Raw genomic sequence first — 27,527 nt, forward strand, 5'->3', positions numbered from 1 at the left:
AATGAACTTTGCCCTTTTTAGCAAGTTTTGCAGCACATTCTCTTTGATTTTTTTTCACTAAAGGACCATATAATGAGTATAGCTTGTCCATAAAATTGTGAAAATGATTTATTCCATCTTTCACAAAATTGAATAACCAATGGATAATTCTGAATGATTAAGGCAATGAATATATTATTAACAATGGGGAACATTTTCAGTAGTCATTGCCCAATACTCAATTTTTTGTTAGGCATAACACATTGCAACTGGTAAAAGCAAAAGAAATTCTTTTGTTTTTACCAGTTCTGTAAATTAATTCTTGTAATTGTAATAAGTCAGAATCATCCAATATGGTCTGTTATGTTTAGCTATATAATAGAAAAAAAAAAAAAAAAAATCAGCTAACGCCTTTTTATTCCCGTATATACGGGAGTAGGCGAGGCCATTTAGCCCTATCTAACTTTTGGAGACTGAGTGGGCAGTTCAATCTCCACTGGTACCCAATCAGAGACAGATGGCCCAAGGCTATCACTAATTAAGCGGTACGCAGTGAAGAGAGACGGCTCAAATGTGCCGCCATCTCGTGGTCTCTAACCCTAACACAATATATTTAATGTCTGAAATAATGTGGGTTCTACGGTCGATTTTCTTGAATTTACAGGACGAAAAACCCGAGTTTCCGGGAGGAAAAACCTGCTTGCCCGTGCCAGAGATCGACTAACTCGAGAACCGGTCGAAAAAAGGCTTAGAAAAATTTCCTCTAGTCGCCGACTAGACTCGAAACCAAGACTTCCTTCGTGCGGCCTAGCGCGGTGGTGTGCAAACGCCACATCCACTGAGCTACACAGGCTCGCTATCTATATAATAACTAAGAATATAATAACTAAGAACTATCTATATAATAGATAGTTCTTAAATTTTTATTGACTGATTCCACTTCAGATTCATTTAAAGAATAATTTTTTTTTGTCTTAAAGATTTTAATTCAGCAGATCTAGCTCTTCTATTTGATCAGACACAGAAATTATAACACCTTGTGATTAATACAGTGAAACTTTTTCACATTTGGAGATTATTTCTATCTGATTTTTCTGTGCTTAGATATATATATATATATGTTCATTTGTTTCTTTTCTTCTCACATATCGGTAATTTAAACATCTTACCAGGAACAACCATACATAATTGTCTTCTTCTTCTGATACATTTTCTGTATTCCGTAAATAACTAGATTCTAATTTAATACTCTTGTTCTCTGGTTTATTATGCACTTATTAATATCGTTTTATCATTTCATTTTGTTTACATTTTTATTTAAAAAAATGTGGTATTGACTGTTACTTACGTCTTTTGCTCATTTTAATGAAAAATTTTTAAAAACAAAATTTTTGTTTATATTATTTAGATACAACACACATTACTGGATTTATGATTAAGAGAAAGCAATGAATGATGGATGTAAAGGACTAACCCAGCTGAGAAAAATAAATAAATACTCCACTGTAGCAGTGATACCTCTTAGCATTATTGACTGTATTAAAAAACAAAAATGCAGCAGAATACACTTGTGTTTATTATTATTATTAACATCTGACGTTCATGGAGTTAAAGACTCATCATGGGAGATACACACCATCTCACACATAAAACTTATCCACCTATGCCTTAAACTGATTCAATGCTCCACATTCACAACACACTCAAGCAATGCATTCCACTCACTAACCACTCTCTATGTAAAGAACTTCTCCTCACTCCTCTGCTCACAACTTCCTTATGCAGTTTCCAGGGATGCTCTGTTGTTCTACCCCTCCCCTCTCTCCCATTCTATGAAAAATCTCTTCCAGATCAACCTGATAACAACCCCTAACTAACTTATATATCTCAATCATATCCACCCATCTCCTATTCATGAGGCTTTGCAATTTACATTTCTCTCAATCTGTCCTCATATTCCACATTTCAAAGACCACATTTGTGAATATGCTCTGGGCTCTTTCTAACCTATCCTCATCACCATGAAAACCCAGTGACCAAATATGTGCACAGTAATCCACGTGAGGCCTGATCAAGGTCTTATACAATGCCATCGTAACGTCGTTATTTCTCCACATCAGTGTCCTCTGCATTATTGCCATTATCCGATGTGACACCTTCACAACTTGTGCAATGTGGCTTCTGAATTTTGGGTCCTTGTCCATCACCACCACTCCCAGATGGAGTTAAGCCTCCTTTAAGTTTCCCCACCAAGTGCATACTTTGCATCCCATTGTTGCTCACAAAATTTCAAAACCTTACACTTTGTAACATTGAAATGACAGTTCCACTTACTTGCCCATTCATGCTATCTATTCAAGTCTTCCTCTAAGGCCATAACATCTGTATTGACTCTTCATTGCTCTCCCCAATTTTGCATCATCTGTAAACAGCTGCATAACACCAGTTAAATCCATCCCGATGATTTTTATATCATTAATATCCAAATTGAACAACAATGGTCACAAAACTGACCTCCAGTTTTGTAAGCATGTCACAGCACACCACTAGTGATCTGCCTATTTTGGGATACTGCACCCCTACGTACAACTTTCTGATATCTATTTGACAACCAGTCACCAATCCAACTCAGAGCTCTGTTATCCAATTCCATCTGTTTCAATTTATCTAGTCAGTTGTGTGGCGAGTGTTTATCTAGTGTCAATAACTGCTGTTTTCTTCTAAAAGAATATTTTCCAGTGCAAATTGCACAACTTTATAAATCGAATATCATAATACGATTTATATAAAATGTTTCAATGTTTAATGTCTAATGTTATGCTCAGATCAAATAAATAAAGTACCAGGGTGCAGACTTAGTGTGTCGTAGTCCCATTACACTCCTGTAGAATTATGCCTGATCTAAGCTTCCTATAGTATTCTTTCATTCTAAACTGCAGTGTGATTTCTTAATCTTAACCATCACTTTTCCCTTTATTGGCTCTTCTGATGATTAAATAATGTGATATCACGCTATAAACAGGATTTACTTGGAAAAGATTAGTCCTACTCAGAAGCAGGTTCTTTATAGAAACACTATATAAGGAAAGTTATAGAGCATTACCACATCAACCTAATCTGATTACAATGCTTGACATTAATTCCTGCTGCAAGAAGTAGTGTTGTATAATATTAATCATCATTTTTTTTTTCTATTTTAATACTCATCTCACTATGCTGACAACAATACTTTGATGCTAAAGATTGTATAAATACAACAAATTCATTGATGTAATTGTTATTGTATGGGCACCTCCATGACATCTGAAGACTCATCACAGGAGACCCAAACTATCCACTCAATTTATGATACCTCTCCTTGAACCTATTAACAGACAAAGCACTAACTTGCTTTTGCAACCCATTCCATTCATTCACAACTCTAAGCAAAAAAAAAAAATATATATATATATATATATATATGGCCCTCACATTCCTACTATACACACTTTTTACTCAACTTCCAGGGGTGACCTCTTATTCTGCCCCATCTAGCCAAGCTGAAACATCTCCCCTGCATCAATCCTTAAAAACCTTTTAAGTATTTTAAATGTTTCTATTATATCGACTATCTTTCACCTATCAACCAACTTCTGCAGTCCACACACCCTCAATCTCTCCTCATAGGGAACATTCCACAGCCCACTCACCATATTGATTGCTCGCCTCTGAATCCTCTTCACCACTTCCTCATCCCCAAGAAATCCAGGAAACCAGACCTGAGCACAATAATTCAGATATGGATATATCAAGAGTCTTATAAAGAGGAATAACAACTTCCTTATCTCTACTTGTGTGTTCTTCAATAACCAAGTAACCTTATGAGCTACCTTAGCAACATGTCCTGTAAACTTCAAAACTCTGTGATGGAATGAGAGAGAGGGATAGGAATGATAGAAGAGTAGAGAATAGGAGCAGTAGAAGAGGGGGGGGGGATGATAGAGAGAGAGTTATGGAAATGATAGAAGAGGGCAGAATGGAAACAGTCAGAGAAAGGAAGTGAGAAGAATGTAAGGGAGTGCTGGAACCAGGGAAAGAGTGATGCCGGGACAGCAAGTAAGTAGGGGAATGCTGAGAGAAAGGGTTAGAGGAGAGAGAGTGAGGAATGCAGGTGAGCAATCAAGGAATAGAATGGTAAGAGGTGCGATGTATGGAGACTCAATGATCCATGGTGTGCAAAATAGGATGCCAGAAGAGTGTTTGCCTGGAGGAACGATAGAAAGTGTGACAATGGCAATTACAATTAAGCGGGGTGACAGCATGGATGAGATGATTGTGATGGTGGGCACGAATGACTTGAGAGGCAGTGTAAATCGAGTAGCGAGAGATCTGAGATTCATGCTTGAGGTTGTACAAAAGAAAATGCAGAGAGGAAAGATAGTGTGTGTTACTGTTGGATCCTATTTCGTCTTAACCTATACCTTGGATCCATTAATTTGTCACTACGATGTTCTTAAACAAAAAAAAAAAAGTTTCTAGTTGATTTCTAATCCAAATATAGAGAAAATTTATATTTATTGACTGTGCCACTCTATATCTAAATTAGTCCAAGAATTAAAGTAAAACCAACCCTCAACTATTTCTTTTTTATGTGTTGTTATTTTGTATACAGGCCAAGTTTACTTAACTTATTTAATTCACCTGCTTTGATTCGATTATTTTATGAATGGTGCAGTAAAAGAGATTCAGGCAAAGTACAACTTTAGATCAACAAAACAAACATTTAATATAGGCTTACAAATCATACACTTTAGTTTAAATCACTGAATAAGGTATTACAAACATTTTAGCTCATCTGGTAATATAGTCATATAATTTCAGGTAATGGTTAATCTGTTGTCTGAAATACAGCTTTCACAAAATTCAATTAACCATTTGAAAAGATTCAATGTCATAAGTTCCTTAGTAACCAACTACATTGATATCTTATAGTTACTTGAGTTTCAAATACAATATAAGGGTGGCACCGCTTCTTCAGAAGTATACACTCTTAAATCCACACTCCAGCTATTCTCCGCAAAAGTTACTGTTAATGTAGGGATATTTTAGGAAGAAACACACACATATACTAGGGGTCAGAGGGGGGTGCTTGACCTAGTAATTACATCTGAGGATTTGGCTGTAACAAATATGACCACATTGCCACCAATCGGTGAGAGTGATCATAGGGTCTTGACTTGGGAGGTGGCTAAAGGTGTAGAATTTTCAATTAAGACAAGGTACATGTGGAATTATCGGGCTGGAAAGTATGACAAGCTTAGGAGTTTGATTGGTTCAGTGCCATAAGGACTAGAAGTCGATAGTGCATGGGAGGTAGTTAAGAAGTGTTTTCATGAAGCAATGGCTGACTTTATAACCTAGAGTCCAAATAATAAATCAACTGGGGGTTAAATGGATGAATAACACCATTAAGCTTGAGCTGCAAAAAAAGAAACAACTATGGAGGGAATTTAAGGAGAAAGGTGATCGGCAGGCACACGAACGGTATAAAGCGCAGGCCAGAAGGGTAACGAGTGTGGTAAGAAAAGCAAAAAAGGATTACGAAAGAACATTGGCCATGCAGGCTAAAGAGAATCCTAAACAGTTTTTTTAGATATGTAGCAAGTAAAAGGAAAAATGTACATGGCAGAATGATTTTAAAGAATGCCGATGGTAGGGAGGTAACTGAATCAGTTGATATAGTTGAGTTACTGAGTGAGCACTTTGCAAGAATATATCATCCAGGTGGTGACATTGCAGAAACGAATGTACCAGTAGAGCATACGGGAATTGTGGGGAATGAAGTGGAGGTGAGTAGTCTATTGCACAACCTCAATGTCAATACATCTGTGGGATTGGATGGTATACCAGCTCGTGTTGTACGAGAAGCAGCTAAAGAATTGTCAGTACCCTTAACCATTTTGTTTAATTTGAGTCTCGGGTCTGGGTTAGTCCCGAGGGGGTGAAAAGAGGGGAAAATAGTTCCACTGCATAAAGGTGGTTCCAAGACTGCTGTTGCAAATTACCGACCGATTAGCATATCAGGAATCATTGTCAAGGTCTTAGAGAAATTAGTCAAGAAAAGAATACAGGATTGGATAGATGAAAATGGGATATTGTATGGGGGACAACATGGTTTTGTGAAGGGTAGATCATGCCTCAGTAACTTGCTCACGTTTTATAACACAGTGATGGCTGAACTGGATAGGGGTAATGGGTTTACAGTAATACTACTGGACCATGACAAGGCCTTTGATAGGATACCACATAGAACCCTAATCAGTAAACTGGAGCAGATGGGGATAGATATAGGGTTGGTGAGATGGATAGGAGGGTGGTTGAAGGAGAGATACCAGAGAGTGGTTTATTCAGGAGTGGAGTCTAAAAGACGGCTTGTGACTAGTGGAGTTCCACAGGGCTCTGTTCTTGGACCACTGCTTTTCAATTTGTTCATCAATGATATAGGAAAGGATTTGAGAGGAAGTGTTCACTTGTTTGCTGATGATGCAAAGTTGGGTAGAGCAATTATGAGTGCACAGGATGTCAAAATTTTACAGGATGATTTGGATAGTTTGGAGGACTGGGCTAGGAAAAATGGATGTCAATTTAATGTGCCAAAGTGTAAGGTTATGCACTTTGGGGTGAAAAGAATAGCAGCAGTATATCGCATTGGTGGAACCGTACTCCAGGAGATTGATGAGGCCAGGGATTTGGGAGTGTTGGTGGTTAGGGAATTGAAGTTTAGGGGGCACACTGCAAAAGTGACTAAAACAGCTCACCAAATCACTTGGCTTCTGAAAAATACTTTAACAAGCAGAGACAAACAAGTTGTTGTTCCTCTGTATCGAGCCTTGATAAGACCCCATCTGGACTACTGTGCCCAGTTATGGGCACCAGGGTTTCTTCGTGATGGGGAGGAAGTGGAGAGGATCCAGAGACGAGTGATCAAGATGATAGCAGGTCTGTGGAATGAACCTTATGAGAATAGGTTGAAGATTTGTGGATTGCAGAAATTGGTCGATAGGCGAAGGAAGGGTGATGTGATTGAGACATTCAAATTACTGAAGGGTTTCTATAAGATTGATCCAGAAGATATTTTTGAAAATATGACTGGTGGTGAGAGGACTAGGGGCCATGAATGGAAGCTGGGCAAGAGCGTGGTTGACAAGGGTGTTAGAGCTAGGTTTTTTACTTGGAGAGTAGTGAATGAGTGGAATAAGCTTCCAGAGTCTGTTGTGGGTGCTACGACCGTGAATGGGTTCAAGACAAGGTATGATAGATACTGTGTGAATGTCGAATAGTTGTTCTTGACATGATGTTAGGGCCTCCCTCGATGAGTCTGTCGACTCCTTGGAGTTGCCCGGAACAATAATAATAATAATAATAATAATATCTCTGCATAGGAGTAACAAAGTTGGTTAATTCTTACTGGTAATTTTCCTTGTTCATCTACTTATGTACAGATACCTTTCATAACTGTATTCACTTAAAACAATTAACAGCACTCATTAAAAACAAAACAAATCCTCTTAGTAATAACTGAATAAATTAATGGTCGCAATTCACATAGTTAAAAGGTTCTTGCTTGGAGCAAAACACTTGTACTATCTTTGACATCACTTGACCAATTCAGTATTCTACCAATAACTCATGAACTAAGGTAACACGCAGTAATTCTCTACCTTGAAGTTTTTATGCACAGTTGCCTATTCTTCCATCATTTAATTAATCTTTCAGGCACTATATCTCTTAGCACAGCTATCGTTTAAATTTTACTTTGCTGCCTCTACTTATTCTCTTAGTTGCTCTGTGCTATTCTTCAAGTTTCTGTGTGTCCCTGAAGGTTGGTCTTGAGTCAAAATCCCAACTAAATTATCGCTAGTCATCCAGTTGCTACTTTGCTATCTTCCGTTGCTTTATTTGTTGTTCTGCAACTTACTAGCTAACTCGCTCCTCGACTAGTAGACCTTAGCGAGCTACTTGACTGACTCGCTGAATCGCTGTTATCTCTCTACTCGCTATCATCTCACTCTGATTCCCCGAATGAATCGTTTTGTCTGTCCTTCGCTTATATATCCCTTCTTCCTGCCGAAATTATTCTCGTGCTTCTACTAAAATCCTTTCCAGCCCTTCAATACCGATCTGCCACGCTCTGTTCTAAACTCGCGCTCACTATCTTACATACATCTCCATGACAACTAAAACAAAATATAATGAAACTGAGGCATTGCATAACGTTATACCTCTACATACAGGAACAAATAAGGAATATTTACATTTCAATTAATATGCAGTTAAAATGTTGAATACAAATTCTTATAATATTAACATAGCAATAAATAAAATAAACTTAATATTTTAATACAGAGTCTTTTCACTATTATTATATATCCTTGATTAATTATTTAATTATTAATAGAAATTAAAGGTAGTTATATGAATATTAATTTATAGATAAGTGATTTACATTAAATAATAATTACAAGTCTAGCTTATGTGATGGAAGATCATGTTGGATTCTGAAGTAAATATTAATTACTCAAATATCTAAATATTCAGAATCCAACATTACCCATGTATGACAATGAGGAGCTTAGCAGAAGAGCAGTAATAATGAATAGCATAATAGCCAGAATGCATCAAAAGAGAGGATTGGAATATGTGCATGCTTGGAGGGCATTTGAGGACAGAAAGGAACTGTATGCGAGAGACTACTTGCATTTGAATGAGGAAGGACGTAGACACCTGGAGAGATTGCTGTTTTCTGAATGAGTCAGTATGTCAATGCAGGGAAACTAGAGTTTCCAGGGTGGATGGTAGCAGGGATGGCCTGTGGGAATGGGTGCTTGGGGGAAGCGGGATGACATCAAGTAACACTGAGTCCAGTAGGGTCTGGAGGAGATAATGATAAGTACAGAAGCAGTGACATTTTTATTCTTTATACTAATGCCAGGAGTATATGGAATAAAGGAGATGAATTAGTGGTGCTGGTAGTGACAGCCTGGCCAAAGATTATTGGTATCACTGAGATGTGGTTGACAGAAGATGATATAGTAACAGAAATAGAAGTAGCAGGGTCCAGCATTTTTCTGCAGGATAGGAGGGGAAAATGTGATGGTGTAGTACTGCTTATGATAAGTGATGATTTATGTTCTCTAAGAGTGGAGGCTTTGGAAGGCAGTGACACTAATGTTTTGAAAGCATATGGTATGAGGTAGAGGTGGGCAAGACAGGATATTTAGTGGAGTGTTGCTACAAGCCAAGGAGTACAGAGGGTGGGAAGCAGGAGATGATTAGGCAGTTGAGCTTGGCAAGTGCAAGAAGAATGATTGTTATGGGAGATTTTAACTACAGCAGTATAAGCTGGAAAGAGGAAAATGCATGTAGTAATAAGGGAATGGAATTTCTAGAATTCTTGAGTGGCAAATGTCTTAGGCAATATGTACTAGAGGGAACAAGAGGTTCAAGAGTTTTGGATTTGGTCATAGCATCAGAAGAGCTGATAATAACTGAGATGACGTCTCTCTCCCCAGTTGGAGAGAGAGAGTGACCATGTGGTTTCGACATGGAAGATGGATAGACATGCAGGAGTATCAGAGAAAATGGAACATATGTGGAATTATAAGGTGGGTGATTATAATAGTCTTAGATAGCAACTTGGGGCAGTTCCATGGAGGGCAGAATTGGAAGGCTAGGATATCATTAATGCTTAGGAAATGGTGAAGGAATATTTGTTAGTAGCAATAGTAAGCTATTTTCCATGAGTGAAGAAGCAGACACAATTTGGTGTAAAGTGGATGACAAACAATATGAAACAGAAACTGCAGGTGAAAAAAAGATAATGGAAGAGATATAAGGAGAGGAGTGGAGAGTAGATGCATGAAGAATATAAGACTTAGGCTAGGAGATTGACTAATATGGTGAGGAAGGCAAAACTAGAATATGAAAAGAGATTAGCCCTGAGATCCAAAGAAAATCCTAGGGAATTTTTTAGATATGTGGCCAGTAGGAGGAGAAATGATTGTGGAAGAATGACATTGTGGGATAAAAATGGAAATAGAGTGTCTGATGCAGAGGATATAGTGGAGTTTTTCAATGAACACTTTATTGGAGTATTTCATCCTGGAGAAGTAAGTTTTAATACTAGAGGGATAGGGCATGTTCGAGGTTTAGAGGTGAGCATGTTCCAAATACTGAGTACTCTGGATGTCAGTAAAGCTGTGGGACTGGATGGTATTTCATCATGGGTTTTGAGAGAATGTGCTAAAGAACTGACAGCTCCATTGAGCTGGCTTTTCATTGAAAATTTGGCTATGGGAATGGAAGGAAGGTAAGATAATGCCATTGCATAAGGGCGGTAGCAGACTGGAAGTGTCTAATTATAGGCCACTTCATGTGTCATCAGTAGTTGTTAAGGTCTTGGAGAAATTAGTGAGGGACTATATACAGCGTTGGGCAGATGAGGGTAATGTTATCTGTGAGAATCAACATGGATTTGTTAAGGGTGCTCTTGCTTTAATATGATTGCCTTTTATAATAAAGCCATTTTTTTGGATTTTGCAAAAGCATTTGACAGGGTTCCACATGATAAGCTGATATTTAAGTTGCAGCACATGGGTTTAGATGTCGAGTTAGTCATCTGGATTAAGGATTAGCTGTCTGATAGGTATCGGAGAGTTGTGTATGGTGGGGCAATATCAAGGAAGTAGAAGGTTACAAGTGGGGTTCCATATAGCTCAGTACTGAGACCTGTATTGTGTTTACTTTTATATCAATTAACTTTTGTTAATTTTTATATCAATGACATTGTCAGTGGATTTCAAGGGGATGTTCAGTTGTTTGCAAATGATGTGAAGCTGGGAAGGGTTATTAGTAATAGTACAGACGTGGCGGTCCTGCAAGAGGATTTGAATAAACTAGATAGATGGGCCAATGAATGGGGATATCAGTTTAATGCAGCAAAGGGTAAAGTCTTGAAGTTTGGGATACATCGATGAGAGGCTGCATATGTGATTGGAGGAGCTGTACTGGATGTAGTAGAGGGAGACATGAGATCTGGATATGATGATTGATAAAAAAAACTGAAATTCAGGGGGCATATTGCAAAGGTGTTGAAGGTTATCCAGAGGATTGCTGCAATACTGAGAGGGACGCTGACCTACAGAAATAGAAGCATTATTATTCTGCTCTATAAGACCCTGATCAGGCCACACTTAAACTATCATTCTCAAATTTGATACCCAGGATTTGAAGGGGATAAATTAACTGTGGAGAGGGTGCAGAGGCAGATAACAAAGATGGTTTTTCAGAACTGTACAATGTTAATTATAAGAATTGGCTGAGGGAATGTGTACTGCAGAGTTTGGTGGATAGAAGAATTTGGATAGAAGAAGCAGAGGTGATATGATCAAGACTTAAATTGTTGAGAGGCAGTTACAGGGTGGACAATGGGGAGTTCTTTCACTTGGTGGAGCAGCGGGAAGGAGCCACCCCTGGAAAGTATGAAATGAAGCTGTGAGCTACAGGGTGAGGAATGGTTTTTTTGTGTGAAGGGTGGTGGAACCATAGAATGCATTGCCTGATAAAGTGGTGAGAGCAAGAATGGTCAAGGAGTGGTATGATAGACTTTGTGTTTCCTTGGAAGAACCTCCCGCGATGAGTCTCTTGACTCCATGGAGGTCTGAATAATAATAATAATAATAATAATAATAATAATCTCACCTAAATCCCTAGCTTCATCTATTTCCTGGAGAACAGTTCCAGCAATGTGCTACACGGTTTGTAATCTATTTATTCCGAAATGCACATAACTTTAGATTTCTCGATATTATACTGACAGCAATTAACTTTTGCCCATACTGACAGACTATTTAAATCATCCTGCAAGTTCTGCACATTGCCTTGATTAACTATTATTCTACCTAATTTCACCTCATCAGCAAACAACTGAATATTTCCTTTCAACTGAATATATCATTTATGTACAAATTAAACAGCAGTGGTCCCAGCACTGAACCTTGCAGAACACCACTAGTTACCTGTTTTCATCTCGATGCTGCCCCTCCATATACCACTTTTTGATATCTCTCCAGCTGCAATTCTCTTATCCACTTAACCAGTGTCATATCCATCCAGCATTTGTTCTAATTAGCATAACAGGTTTCCATGTGGGATTTGGTCAAATGCCTTTGCAAAATCATCATGTAGCCATTTCTTCTATCCAACTCAGCTGTCACTATTATAAAAAGTTAGTAAATTACTAAGGCATGACCAACCCTTCACAAAACCATGTTTCCCCCCCTCATAGAGTATCATATTTGTATCCATCCATTCTTGAACTCTCTTTTTGATCAATTTTTCAGTACTTTTACACCACACCTGAGATACTGATTGGCCTATAATTTACTACTGCCATCTTAGATTCTCTCTTATGCAAGGGAATTATTTTGCATTCTTTCCACTCCCTTGGAAATTTGCCAGAGCTGAGACTGAAATTAAAGAGTCAGAGGGATTGCCAGCTCCCTTGTGCATTCCTGCAAAATGTGAGCTGATATCCCATATAATCCCATACATATTTCTGGATAACAACTTTGCAAATGGAAAGGAAGCTCAAGAAATTGTCAACAGCATTAGTGTCATTTTCCTCAGAATACAGTTTACATTAAGGAAATTCAAAATGACACTTCATTCGCTTTTTAGATCTTCTCATTGTTCACCAACTAGATGAATACCATCAGCTCTTTCTCAGGGGGAAAAAAAAAAAAACACAAGACATATTCATACCCTGTTTGACCATCATCCCTATAAAAAGTATGGCAGTATAAGGACTATTATCCATTGGGCTCTCTCTCTCTCTCTTTTCTTCATAAACACATTATTACAGCAAGAAATAGACCACATACAATTTAATTTTCTAATGGTTTCGTTGTTACGTTCATCAACAAGGTACAATAAACACATATATATATAGAGAGCTAATCCATCTTCAGCAATTCAGTTAGAGGTAAAATGGTTGGCCACTCCTTATGTTCAAGGAAATTCTGAGTGTATCACCAAGATACTTAAGAATTAATATTCAAGTTGTATTTCATCTTATGCAGAAAATTTATTCATTTTCTTCATTGCATATGAAGGATGGGTAAATTTCCTCCATTGGCATTCTTTAGTGTTTACCAGATTTCATGAACCCATTTTATTTGGAATATCAGCTACTATTCATTACAAGAAACACATCCAGTACTATGAACTAGAATGGTTGGTCTGGACTTGTAAAAAGTGCTATCACCTTCACAGATATAGCAGCTCATGGAAAAGCTGAATGTTCTGCACAAAAAGAGTTCCTTAAAGAAAGACTGTGTTACATTACTGCATCATCCTAATCTAAACATATCTGATGGACTATGTATTAAAACATAGGAAGAAGGTGAGAAATTGCTTATCACTATTCATCAATGATACTACATTTTACTTATTTTTTAATAAATTTTACTTACTTTGGTTATACTTAGACCACACTGCTACTCTACTATCACTCATTATTGCAGATCATACTGAAAATGTTCACACTTTGAACAGAAATTCTATAAATAAAAAAAGTTATTTTTACATAAGTATTCTGTATTTATTATTCTTCTGTTTTAATATTAAATTCTGATAATAGCACTACTATAACTGCTGCTCCTTCTCTTCTTCTTCCTAACATGGAATTAAGGCCAAGTGGCCTGTTCCGGTCTCATGCCATCTCTTTCTTGGTCTTCCGATTCTTCTTTTTCCTCTTATTTTGTATCTGTATAATATTTTTTGGTAGTCTGCTGTTGTCCATTCGATTTAAATGTTCTAGCTATTTTTGTTTATACTGTCTTATGTAGTAATTAATTGGTTTTATTTTCAGGGATTGTAAGATTTCTTCATTTGTTTTGTGGTCCCACTTGGTATAGCCAGCTGTTTTTCTGAGGAACTATAACTGCTGAAACATTAAATATATACCTATTAAAAACACACAGATAGCTATTTAAAAAAAATTTAGCTAATGACCATAAAATAAGGATTTCTAATTACAATAAACTTGCAATATTGCAAGTTTATGGTAATAGTAATATTGCACAACATTTAACCCTATCACAAAGTATAATATTAAACAATTTTATGTTTTCCCTATTCAAGTGAAATTACTCTAATACTGCTGGGACTTCTGCTGCTTTTTTTTTCCATAGTTTAAATTATGCTTTCTACTCTCTCTCTTAATCTTGTATGCTTGCCATATGATATAATTCAAGAAATGTTACAAATGGCTTGAAAGTGAAATTCCAGTTTCATTTCAGCTTGAATTGATCTTGGAATAGCTACAAAAAATTTGTCATAAGCAATCCATATTTGACTTTGAACATACCAAGTACAGAAAACTTGCCACTTACACAAATTGTTGCTATGCCATCTGGTGTTTTGTGATGAACGTCATCATATTGCTGGCTTCATTCATCTCTTCCAAAGATGAGGAAGAGAGCAATGTATGTCTCCTGTGGTTCTTTCACCAGAAAAACATTAGAATAATATTAAACAACCTAGGTACTAACAGGTTTCTGGTCCTAACATCCTTGCGACTACACTCAAAAGTTTTGCTCTGGAACTTACATAATATCATTTGTTCTGTGTTATTGCCATACTCTTTCATGCCCATCTGAAAACACCCCCCCCCCTAAAAATAAACAGTGGAAAAAAGCCTACCATTAAATCATCTTCTTCAACTGGAGTTGGACAATTTAATCAGCCATCACCAGAATGGCTTCGACCACTCTAGCTTCCCAGCAAATCAAATAGTCTGCATCACTTGCCTCAAGACACATGATTTGAAAAACACCAGCAACATAATATATGTTGCTGGTGTTTTTCAAATTAATACTTGACATAATTAATCTTGACATTTCTAGGGCATTTGATTTGGTGTAGAGGTTTGCTCAGGATTCCTTTTTTGTCATTCATGTTGTTGCTTTCGCTCTTCAGATTTTCCTACCAATGCAGGAGTGCCCTGCACTGTTTTTGTCCTCTCTTGTTGTACTATACATAAATTCTCCTCTATATGGATCTTAACTAATGCCTTAAACACTGATTGCTTCTTTATTCTTTGGAGAGAGAGAGAGAGGATGGGAAAGACAGTTGATTTAACTTCTCTGCTAACACAGTCCTGCCTTCTCGCTTGTAAAAAAAAAAAGGTTCGCCTCCTTTACTTTTAGTGATACCAAGAACTCTCACATAAGACCAGGTCTTGCTCTTATTTTTTTTTTAACCAACATTTACTTCTAGTCTTTCCTGACAAACACACATCCATAGCCTCTAAAAATCTTGGTGTTCTATTCTGTTCAAGATATGCACTTTCTACTTGTCTCTCTAACTGCTTGCTATGTACAAGTCTCAAATCTGCTGAAAACCTTGTTATTCTCACAGTTGAGAGTGTCTGCCAAAAATATACTTCAAAATCCTTAAATTGTTTGCAGGAGAGTAATTCTAGAAATCAGCTTGGAATTGCTATCTCACAGAGTTTCTGCCATTTTTTTAAATTTTTTTTTAAAGTAATTTCGTAGCTGCTCTATCATTGACCAGGTATCCATCATTCTGCCATTTCTGCTAAGTCTATAATAATACAGTACCAGCAATAAAGTTACATCCCTCTATAGTCCTACTGAAAAATCACTAAACTGCTTCTACTCTTCATCCTCTAACTTTCATTCCATGTGCCTCTCTGAAATATCCTTCTCCATGGAAATGCAGTCTCCAACTATTTAAAAAAAAATAATAATAACTACTTTGCACCCAAAACACTAAAGTGTTATGTTCTACAAGCTCTGGCTGTTAAATTGATATTATAAAAATGCCAAATAGAATGATCTATTTCAATTTCAAGTCTCTTGCTCTCCCTCTTTCTTGGACAATTATTTTATCTTCTAACCTCCTGCTCAAAATATAAAGTGCATTGAAGCAGTTCACAATATAAAGTACCTGCCCTCTGTCTTCTTTGAAGTTTATAATAAAAGTGATAATTAACAAATTCAACTTCAAAGATTCAAAAGTGGAAAAACTAATATCATACCCAGATAACTTTATCAAGAAACATTGTGTTCTTTGTATATTATTTCTGGGAAAACTGCCATGTTACTCCTCTTAATAAACTATTATAATTGCAGCTATTTTGCCTGCTTCAGTTTAAGAGTATCCCTGTTTAAATGTCATTGGCTATTTACTCATGGATTCTTAGGGCATTGTGAGTGTAAACGTACCAAAACGTATATGTAGCATAAGGAATAGAAATTTACACATACCTGCAACACCCAGAAAAAGGTATGTGTAAATTTCTATTCCTTATGCTACATATACGTTTTGGTGCATTTACACTCACAGTGCCCTAAGAATCCATGAGTAAATAGCCAATGACATTTAAACAGGGGTACTCCTAAACTGAAGCAGGCAAAATAGCTGTAATTATAATAACAATTGTGTTCCTTGTTAAAGCCTTGTGGACTCCCAATACTGGAAAAACTGATCATGCCTGGATGACTTTAAACAAGTCATCCAAACATAATCATAACAAGCACCAGAAGATTATTTCATAAAACCATTGGTCACACCATCAACTATTCTGCTTCTCTCTTTTGTACATTCTGGCAATTTTTTCTATAACATTAGTAAAAGACAAGTTGACTTCCTTCATTTATTGCATTATTATTCTTTTCAACATAACATTAATGATTAAGAAATATGAACATGAACTTTTTCTCCAGTCATACCAAGTGCCTCCATACACAAGTCATAAGAGATAAGAAAAACCGTTAGTGAACTAATTACCAGAAATTATCACTGATTAAACCAGTGATAATTTCTGGTTACCACTAACTGAAAGTTCGTCTAAAAATAACTACCCAGAAAACAAAAACAATGATAATCACAGCTATGGGGCTATAGGAAAACATAATTTAAAAAAAAAAAAAAAAAAAAAAAACACCTCATGGAGCAAGTACATAGACTGATAATTTGCTCTGTGTGTATTCTATATTAATGTACTCCTCAGAAACAGGGACTGTTAGTCCAGTGAATAAAAGACTTCTATGACTTGGGTGGTTTGTCAAGATTTAACTTCTAATGTATAATTTTATCTAAGCCTTTTCATGCTGGACTAATTTAGCAGGTCTCAGAGAAGTAACAGTGTTTGCTTTTTAATCATCCAAGAAAAATTTTTTTTTGTCTTTTCAGCATAATGAAAAGACTAGTCCAAGAGCACGATGGAAATTGTCCAAGAACAACATCATACTTAAATAACACTAATTACTCATATTATTATTATTATTCCTGACACCTCCAAGGAGTCCAAAGACTCATCGCGGGAGGACACCTACAACTGTCTCAACCACTACACCGAACCTCTATTATGAATCATTTCCATCAATGCCATCTACCACCCGCCTCCACCATAACTGGTATTCTATGTCTGTAAATTGCATGTGTTCTGAAGGGCTGATTTGTCTCTATGTGGGATGAAAAACCCAAGTTTCCAGGAGAAAAACCCTACTATATACAAGGATGATCTGAAAAGTTCTTGGCCTTGACCATAGATGGCAACACTATCAGCAAGATTTTTTTTTTTTCTAAGTTGGTACATCTGTCATAAGCATCCATGTGAAATTGCAAGTCATTCTATTAAGTACATTGTTTTATTCAGCTGTCTGAAGAAAAAGTGTAGTCTGTATCCCTTGAATTGGATAAAATTGAGTATCGTGCAGTTATAAAATTCTTTGTAAAAGAAGGTTTAACACCAAAAGAAATTCATTCGAAATTCATAAAAGTTTATGGACACTCTTCTCCTTTGTTTTCAACAATTAAGAAAGGGGTTGCTGAGTTTACACATGGCCATACCAGCCTTGAAGATGATCCACGTGAGGATGTCCAAAAAGCGTAACTACGCCAGAAATCATTGATCAAGTGCACGATATGGTATTAAATGACTGGTGAGTCAAAGTGCGTGAAATTGCTGAGACTATAGGCATTTCAAAAGAATGTGTAGGATATATTTTGCATGAAGATTGCAAATGAAAAAGCTTTGAGCAAGATGGGTGCCGTGCTTGCTCACAGCAGATTAAAAACACACTCGCATGAAAATCTCTGAACAGTACTTGGAGCATTTTAACAAGAATAAAACTGATTTTGTGCATCGATTTATTACTATGGATGAGACTTGGATTCACCATTACATACCAGAATCCAAACAGCAGTCAAAACAGTGGACAGAAGCCGGTTGCTTCAGTGCCAAAGAAGATAAAGTAGGTTCCATAGCAAGAAAGGTCATGGCATCGGTGTTCTGGGATGGTAAAGGCATTTTTTTATTAATTGTCTTAATTAGGGCAAAACAATAACCACGGAATATTATTCCGATCTTTTAACCAGACTAGATGAAAAATTCATGAGAAAAGACCCGGTTTGCAGAAGAAAAAAATCATCTTTCATCAGGACAATGCACCTGCCCACAAAAGATGTTTTGGCAATAGGAAAATTAAGGGAGCTGCACTATGAATTGTTGGAACATCCACCCTATTCCCCAGATTTGGTTCTCTCTGACTTCCGTCTCTTCCTAAAACTAAAACTCTTCCTCGCTGGTCAGCATTTTTCTTCAAATCAAGAGGTGATTGCAGCTGTAGAGAGGTATTTTGCAGATCTTACTGAGAACCACTACTGGGATGGGATAATGGGACTGGAGCATTGCTGGAATAAGTGTATTAGTCTTAAGGGAGGTTATATTGAAAAATAAAAATAATTTTGAAATTATAAATTAGTTTTTTGATTGTTAGGCCAAGAACTTTTCAGACCACCCTCGTATATTACCTACATCCATAGCAGTATGTGGCTAAAAGTAACAATTGCTAGATTAAGTCTGGCTGGGATTTGATGAATGATGAAATCACATAATGTACACTGGGCATTTTTTTTTGTTGTTGTTATGTTCACTCTTTTATTTTAAACTCTGGAAAACAATTTGTAACTGGTATTAATCAAGAACATTGGTCTAGAATTAAACATTTGTTAATGACATATTAAGAGACACCTAATTCAGCTCCTTTGTTTGTGCATAAGTTTTGTGCTGTTTTCATGGTAATTCAAAAGTATATGATGACATAACATGTGCATTTGTGTATGTGCGCACATGCACACACACTCATTCAGTTTAATTGTTTTCGTTATTATGTTGCATTTCAGTGAGTTACTCCACTCTGTATTCATAACTTTAAGAGTGAAGGTTCCATCAGCCTTTAAATTCTTACTATAGTAACTTGTGAACTTATTACTTCAAGACATTTCTAGAGACCCACATCTGTATTTTTGTGTGAATATTGCTTGCAACTTATATTTTAAACTATTTTTCATTTTTTGTGCTGTTATCATGTCATCATAGCTTCTGCAGAACTCAGTTTTTTTAACTGTTAAGCTCATTGGCAGTTGCTTAGTATTGAAACATCCAACTCAGGTTTCTTAACACTGAACTATTCATGCAAGATTTGGAAGTACAGATTTGCAAGGAATATAAAAATATAAAATCATAATTTTTAATTCTGCAAAACTGGAAAAAAAAAAAGAAAGAAAGAATATAATTCATAGCTTGCTATAATGTTATTTTCTTTTATTTCTCTTACACCTTTTTGTGTTTACAGCAACAAGATATTTAGACTAAAATTTTGCCTGTAGTATAACAAAGCAACACATTTTTCCTGCATACCCTTTACCTCTTAGTTCTGATAATTTTCCATTTATAGTTTCAAGAAGGAGAAAGAAAACGTTATAAGGCAGAGCAACAGCGTCAAGAGCAAAAGCAAAAAAGGCAGTTAGAAGATATGAGAGCTGCATCTGAATCAACCCTAAAAGAACTGGAACAGTTACAGGTGAAAAATTACTGAATTTATTTAAAAAATTAGGTTTTTTTTTTTTTGACTATATCTTATTGACTATTTGTCTCCTTTATGGTCCTTTTCCCTGTATTCCACAGTTCTTTGCACATTTTCTCAACTCTGAAAAATATACATTTGAGTCAAAACTATAGGAAACCACTCTCTAATAAGTAACACAAGTAATATCATTGACACATATGTGCTGTTTTTACTTTCCATTGAGATTCAACTATCCCTCTCATTGCTTTCTCTTAACTGGTAGAGTGCTTTTAAAGTGATATGCTTTTGTATATTTTGATTCATTTGTCCTTGCAAAATGTGCAGACTGCATGATTTTGATTTCTTTATAAAGTTTTTGTTTCCACAGCATCTCATAATTGTATGAAGTGCAAACTCATTTTGCTGTGTGTGTGTGTGGTAAAGTAACATTAAAATCTGTGAAACAAGTACATTAGCAAACAGATTAATCCGAACAAGCTGAATTTTCATCAAGTTTTTGGTTTGGTTTTTGGTGTTAGTTCACTATTTTGGTTGAGAGCTGTGTGTTTGACTGTCTCTATGATGTTTATTAATAGTGTTGCACATTTTTAATAGTGTTAACAAGTTGACATTTATAGTAATTCTACTGAACTAAATCACATCCTTAACACTTTCTCAGCCAATGGCTATGCTCCCTCCCCAAAAAAATAAAAAAATCCAAAAAATACTAAAACCAGTTATCCACAACCCACCTCCCCCCCTTCACAAAAAAAATTACTCTTAATCCATCACCATTCCCTACATCCGAGGCACCTCAGAAAAAATCAACAAAATCCTAATCTCGATCTCTTGTTACAGATCATATAGAAAATTTGTATCGCTTATCCGCTCCACTAAAGACCAACCACTTCTCCTAGACCTACCTGGTGTATACCAGGTCCCTTGCAGCTGTAAATTGTCCTACTTTGGCCAAACAGGCAGGACAGCAAATATCATAATCTCAGAACACAAGGACTACATCCAATTTCACCAGTACAGCCACTCTGGGCTTGCAGACCATGCTCTGGATACTCGCCACAGAATAAGGTGGAAGAAAGCCACAGTAATACACCGCAGCAAGTTCAAATATGAAAGACTATTCATGGAATCAGCCTGAGCCCTTAGGAACATGCCAAACCTTAACAAATTTGGATGCATGAGACTGCCCCAGATTTGGGAAACATATCAGAACTTCAGCCCAAAGGCCAAGAACACCTAATATAGCCCGCCGGGGGCACCATCAGGACTTGAGGAAAACATTAGCTTCCTCGCTTCGTTTCTCATTTGCTGTTATGTAGTACTTGTGTGCACGTGTCTTTATCTTAAGTTCCCATGAAAATGGCAACGTGACGTTGCCGAAATATCGGAAAGTATATATTAAAGTTGATTTAATTTATATTTCTAGTGTACGCTGTCAATTCCTTAAATATTTAGTTATTATGACATTTATAGTGTTGTATTAATTTTGTGTAGCTATAAAATGGATACATCTCCAAGAAAGCATTCAAACATATGTACTCTTTCCCAGCACACATCCATGACTCAGTGAGTGTGGTGTTGGTTTGGGTTTTGTTAATGCAATTTTAAAGAAGTTTAGGGAGATAGGTACCTTTTCTCCTGACAGAAAAGGAAAACTGCACTTATTCAAGATGGTTTACTAGTCAGGAAAAGCAAAATGAATTCAAGATTGTCTGCTGTAGACTTAAATAGAGACTTGGCAGCTTGTGGGATTAATGTTTCTGACATGAGAGTCCATCGAAGGCTATGCAGAAAAAGAGATTCCAGTTGGCAAAAGTGTACAAAGATGCAGAAATAAGAAAAATGTGTTCTATGTTGGTAGAGTCCATGCCTAAATGAAATAATGAACTTATTAGGAACAGAGAAGCACATATAAATGATTAGGATAAAGTTGGAGTTTAATTTTTGTGCTTATTTTCTTGCAAAATGTAAGGTAATGAATGCACTTCGGGATGAAAAGATTGAATACTTCATGAAATTAAACACTCACATTTCTTTAAAATGTGAGTGTTCAGATTGATTTAATTACTATTGTATGTGCTCTCTGATCAGGAAATCATATATATTATGCTTTGGATATATGGATATATGGATAACAGGATGAAATACATGATGGGTGTGCTGCACAGACCTGGTGGTTCGTTTGCTAGTGATGAAAAAATGCATCTTCAAATTATCCCGATGAGTACTAAATGAGTAATTATTTGAATATTAATTGGGTATCAGAGAAAACTTGTGATAAGAACAAAGAAGAATTTATTGAGCTGTTGTGAGGCAACTTTCTCAAGCAGCATGTAAAAGCAGCAACTCAAGGACAAAGAGAGTGCTAGATTTGATCATAATATCAAAAAGGTATCTCATTAAGGATGTGACCATTTTGCCACTAGTTGGTGACAGTGATTATGCTGTACTGACCTGGGAAGTAGCCTGGATGTCCCAATCAGGACAGGTTATATTCTGAACTACAAAATATAACAAACTCAGGAGAATATTATCTTTGGTTCCATAAATTAAACATGCCAAGAAATTATATTCTTAGTTTCATCCTTTATTCAGGTGTAAGCAAACAAAGTTTGTTTCTGTGAAAAAAAGGAAAAAAAAAAAAAATTATTCATTTTTTTTATTAGCCTTAATGCATAGCATTACACATATCTGCAAGGAGATGTGCTTTGCATTATGGGAGATACTGAAATAGGAGTGATGAGAGCTTTCTTCACCTTTGCAACGAGTTGCCTGGTGTTGTACTACCTTACCCCAGTCCTGAAGATACTTTCAGGTGCATACTTTATTTGCTTACACTTGGATAAAGGATTAAACTAAACTTATTATAGTCTAACCAAGCGAAAAATAAACTCTCAACATCTTTCTCTGAATCTGGAGTAATTTAATAATATGGTTGTACACCCTTTGGCAACTCCTTTAGGTTGGGATGACCTCTCATTGCTTCTGCCTTGGTGTCTCCACTACTGGGCCTGGCTCCCACTGATGAGACCTCAATAAAGGTCGAAGCCGGTATGGGTAGTGGCCCTTGCCTTAATGCATAGCATTACACATAATGCAAAGTATCTCCCATAATGCTATCATAAATCCTCAGTATCTCCCATAATGTAAAGCACATCTCCTTGCGGATGGAAGGAGATGTACTTTGCATCATGGGAGATACTGAGATAGGAGTGATGAGAGCTTTCTCCACCTTTACAACAAGTTGCCTGGTGTTGTGCTACCTTACCCCAGTCCTGAAGATACTTTCAGGTGCAAACTTTGTTTGCTCACACTTGGATAAAGGATTAAACTAAACTTATTATAGTCTAACCAAGTGAAAAATAAACTCTCAAAAGTTTGTGCATGACATATCTTCACAACTGGGCTACTTGTTTATAGAGGCTAATTACTTCACATCAGTTGCCTTAGTATTCCATAATGCAAGGCACATATCCTTATGGACATGTATAATACTGTACATTATGGGAAAGGCCACTACTCAGATTTGTTTTGACCTTTATTTAGGTCTCAACAGGGAGCCAGACAAAGAAGAGATACCAAGGTTGAAATAATGCAGAAGTCATATATTTCCCATGTACATTAGTCAAAATGTATCACACCTTATTACTGAAATACTCACTAGTGAACTAGATATTTTTTTTTAATTAAATTAATTTTTTTTTTATTCACAGAAACTAATGTTTAACTTGCAGTTCAGAAAATTGAGCTGTGATGTGAAGCTCCTGTTGTTTCACAAAGTAGCAACAATTGTCAAGAAAAATAAAGAATTTTAAACTTAAATATTTTAAAAACCTGCCATCTATTTAATGATTCCATATCACAGAATTTCATCTTTTAGGAATTTGGTATTATTAAAATATTTCACTTTAGTATACTTTTACAGCTCAATACCACCAGCAATATTTTTCGCCTTAGATTTAAATTTTTAATCTGACAATGAATGCACAGTTACGCTGTTTCTGAGAAAATTTTTCCCTAGTATTAATGATTAATTATAGGTGGGTGGTTGATAGACATCAGAGGGTGCTGTATGGTAGAGTGGAATCAAGGTGAATGAGCGTGACTAGTGGAGTGTCCCAGGGCTCACTGCTTTTTAATTTATAACTTAATAGTATAGTGGAAGATTTGATGGGGAATATTCAGTTGTTTGCTGATGATGCAAAACTGGGGAGGGCAGTAGTTAATGAAGGTGATGTAGATATCCTGCAGGATAATTTAAATAAATTGGCAGTGTGGAAAAAGAACAATGGTTATCAGTTTAATATTGCAAAATGTAAGGTAATGAATGCACTTCGGGATGAAAAGATTGAATACTTCATATCATATTGATGGTACTAGATTACAGGAAATTAATGAGACTAAGGATCTGTGAGTGATGGTGGATAGATTTGAAATTCAGAGGACGTATTGCAAGGGTTGGCAGAATAGCTCAGAGGATTACTTGAACGTTGAAGAACACATTGACAATTATAAGGCTGTGATTCAGCTATATATTGATTCTTATGCACAGATTTGGTTATCTGCATTTCTTGGAGATCAGGAAGGTGGTGGAGAGGATTCAGAGACAAGTGACCAAGCTCATGACAGATCTGTGAAATGTTCCCTATGTGATTACATTGAAGGTGTGTGGATTGCATAGTTTGGCTACTAGGCAGAGGAGGAAGAGGAAGATATGATAGAAACTTATTGATTACTAAAGGGATTGCTATAAGATTGACAGAAAAGAAATTTTTCAATACATGAGTAGGAGGAGAACAAGGGGTCACACCTGGAGGTTGTCTAAGAAAGTGGTTAGTAGAACCTAGTCCAGACTAGGTTCTTTACTTGGAGAGTGGTGAGTGGGCAAAGTGGATTGCTTTGGGTGGTTGTGGGTACCCTTGTAGTGGGTTGGCTTGGGGAGATATATGATAAGTATTGTATGAATAGTGGGTAGAGTGGGTCTCCCGTGATGGGTCTTTTGACTCCATGGAGATGTGCATGTAAATAATAATTATTATTACAAATGCTCCAGTCAGTCAGAGGACTTATTAAGAGAAGATCCATTTGGTCACTCATTATTAAATACTATCATATTTTTCTTTGAACACATTCACTGAAGAGGAGCAATCATCACATGCCATGAGAACACAGACCTGACATACTTCCTAACCGCCCAGCCATAAGCTGCAAAATGTCATTTATACTGTAAGACTTATACAGACAGCCTTCACATTACATAGTTAATGTATCTGGTGCATAATGGCTTGCAATCGAATATAATTAGCAATAGAAAAAATTGTAACTCACCCGTGGGCTTTCGAAATCTTTACTACATTTTTAAAAAATATATTTATTTTTACTGTTTTACTGCCAATATACTATAAAGGATAATAACTTCTTAAGATTTAAAAATAATAAAATGTATTTAAAAGAATATGAAAAATATCTGAACAAGGTACTTTGCATTGAGTTTTGTTTCTTTTTCTGTGTGCATCTCGCAGTAACAGCTCATAGCTTTGTCTCCATTCAGCTGGATTACATATAGTGATCAGGATTAGAATCAATATCCATAAGGTGTTGTTTTTAAAGTTTCAACAGCTTGAAACAAGTTATATCCTTCCTTGGTATATTTTCTTCTGCATCACAGTAATCTCGTTCTTCATATGTACGTTTTCATCAATGTTAAGGAGGTCACTCAGTTCTTCTGAATGTGAGTTTAATAATTCCCAAACATTCACTGAATGAAGCAAAAATTCATACTGTTGCTTCATTCAGTCCAAACTCTCATGCAATTTTTGCTTTATTATTACCACACTTATCTCTTAATTCAATTAAGATAAAGTGATAACTTTTCACTTCCTTTTATCCATAGGTAGTGTTGAATGATAATTTTTAATATAAAGATGTTTATATGAGGCAGTAAACAATTAGTGAACACGTGCTTATTTAATGGCAGCTTGCATACAATACTTATGCATATCTAATGTTTTTCTGGTTTTCTAACCAGTATCATCAGAGCACAATTATAACTATGATAGGCAGACAGCATTAAACTACATAATTGAGGAAAACAATTTAAATTGTGACTGACAACTAATTTCCTTACATGTACCCTTTATGGGGTCCTATAACCACAAAGTTAATTTAGAGAGGTCAGGCAATCAGGTCTTCAAGTGACAGTCCCCCAGATCTTTGTAAATTAATGCAACTATACTTGTTGAGGTTAGGAGAGTGCTTCATAGCTGATTCTGATTCTAAAAATAGTCTCTCAGAACTATAATGACTTCTGTGTAATAAAGATGTTTTCCTTCATCTGATAATCACTATCTGGCTAACTTCTATATGGAACACTTTGAAAAGCAAGTACTCAACACAACCACATTTAAACCAATTGTTTCACTGTGCTATGTTGATGTGTTATATTTGCTATTTGGACCCATGCTGGTCTAGACACATTAGATACATTTTTGATGCATCTTAACAGCCAAAACCCTAAAATAAACTTCGCCATAGAAAAAGAAAGCGACAATTGTCTTCCCTTTTTAAATACTAGTGACATGACTTCCTAATGGCTCATTATCCTTCTCCATTTATAGAAAACTCACTCATAGAGGAAGGTATTTACATAAATAATCACACCACCCCTCCCAACATTATAGCAGCCTCAAAATACTTACTCACTGAACCAAGGCTATTTGTTCAAATGACACAACCCTTGAAACTGACCTTTGCAACACCTTTTTAGCCAATGGCTACAGCCCATATAAAATAGATAAAATATGCTTGCAATTCCTATCCTTCTAACAAACAGGGTCACAACAAAACCATTCCTATTCCTGTTAAGGGTACATCATAAAAAAAAAAAAAGTAGCCTAAGTTCTCTGCAAATATGATCTCCATGCCACTTTCAAACCTTTCATTCTTCTCCTAAAGAACAACTGCATCCTCTTGAACATCCCAGGGTACATAAAGTTCCTTGTCCCTGCAGTTTGGCCTACTCTGGACAGACTAGTGGATCAGTTAACATTTGTCTTGAAGAACAACACAAAAATTACGTCTGCAATCATGTGTATGGCAAGTTGAGCTTGGCAGACCATGCTCTGAATATTCCTTCACATAGGATCATATGGAAGAAAGCATCTTTTTTATATAGAAGTCGTTATAGGGCTTAGAGACTATTTTTAGAATCAGCATCAGCTATGAAGCACTCTCCTAACCTCAGCAAGTATGGTTACATTAATGTACCAAAGATCTGGGAGACTCATTTTAAGACCTAATAGCCTGACTTCTCTAAATTAACTTTGTGGTTATCTGATCCATAAAGGGCACATGTAAGGATGTTAGATGGTTACAATATAAATGGTTTTCCTCGGTTATGTAGTTTAGTGCTGTGTGCCTTTCACAATTATAATTGTTCTCTGAAGATGATGCTGGTTAAAAAAACAGTGAAATATTAGTGAGTTTAATAAATATATAATTTTTTCTCTCTTGGTTATGTATACCATAAAATGTTATTATGAAACATGATGCTTACTACTACATTCACATGCATCATTTGAAATCATAAAAAACATGGTGCATTGCCTCCAC

General features: G+C 36.2%; 1 protein-coding gene across 1 annotated transcript in view; it reads left to right on the forward strand.

Moving 5' to 3' along the window:
- LOC150106355 (serine/threonine-protein kinase 10-like) overlaps window positions 1–27,527 on the forward strand; it is a 413,234-nt gene that overhangs the window by 343,394 nt on the left and 42,313 nt on the right. Inside the window, exon 20 of the mRNA XM_090393096.1 lies at window positions 19,788–19,913. Within this exon, the coding sequence (XP_090249222.1) occupies window positions 19,788–19,913 (126 nt within the window). The remainder of the gene's footprint in view (window positions 1–19,787; window positions 19,914–27,527) is intronic.

This window comes from Typopeltis vanoorti, chromosome 5 (assembly GCF_054136105.1).
Source record: "Typopeltis vanoorti isolate ZY-2024b chromosome 5, IOZ_Tvanoo_1.0, whole genome shotgun sequence".
Taxonomy (NCBI): Eukaryota; Metazoa; Arthropoda; class Arachnida; order Uropygi; family Thelyphonidae; genus Typopeltis; species Typopeltis vanoorti.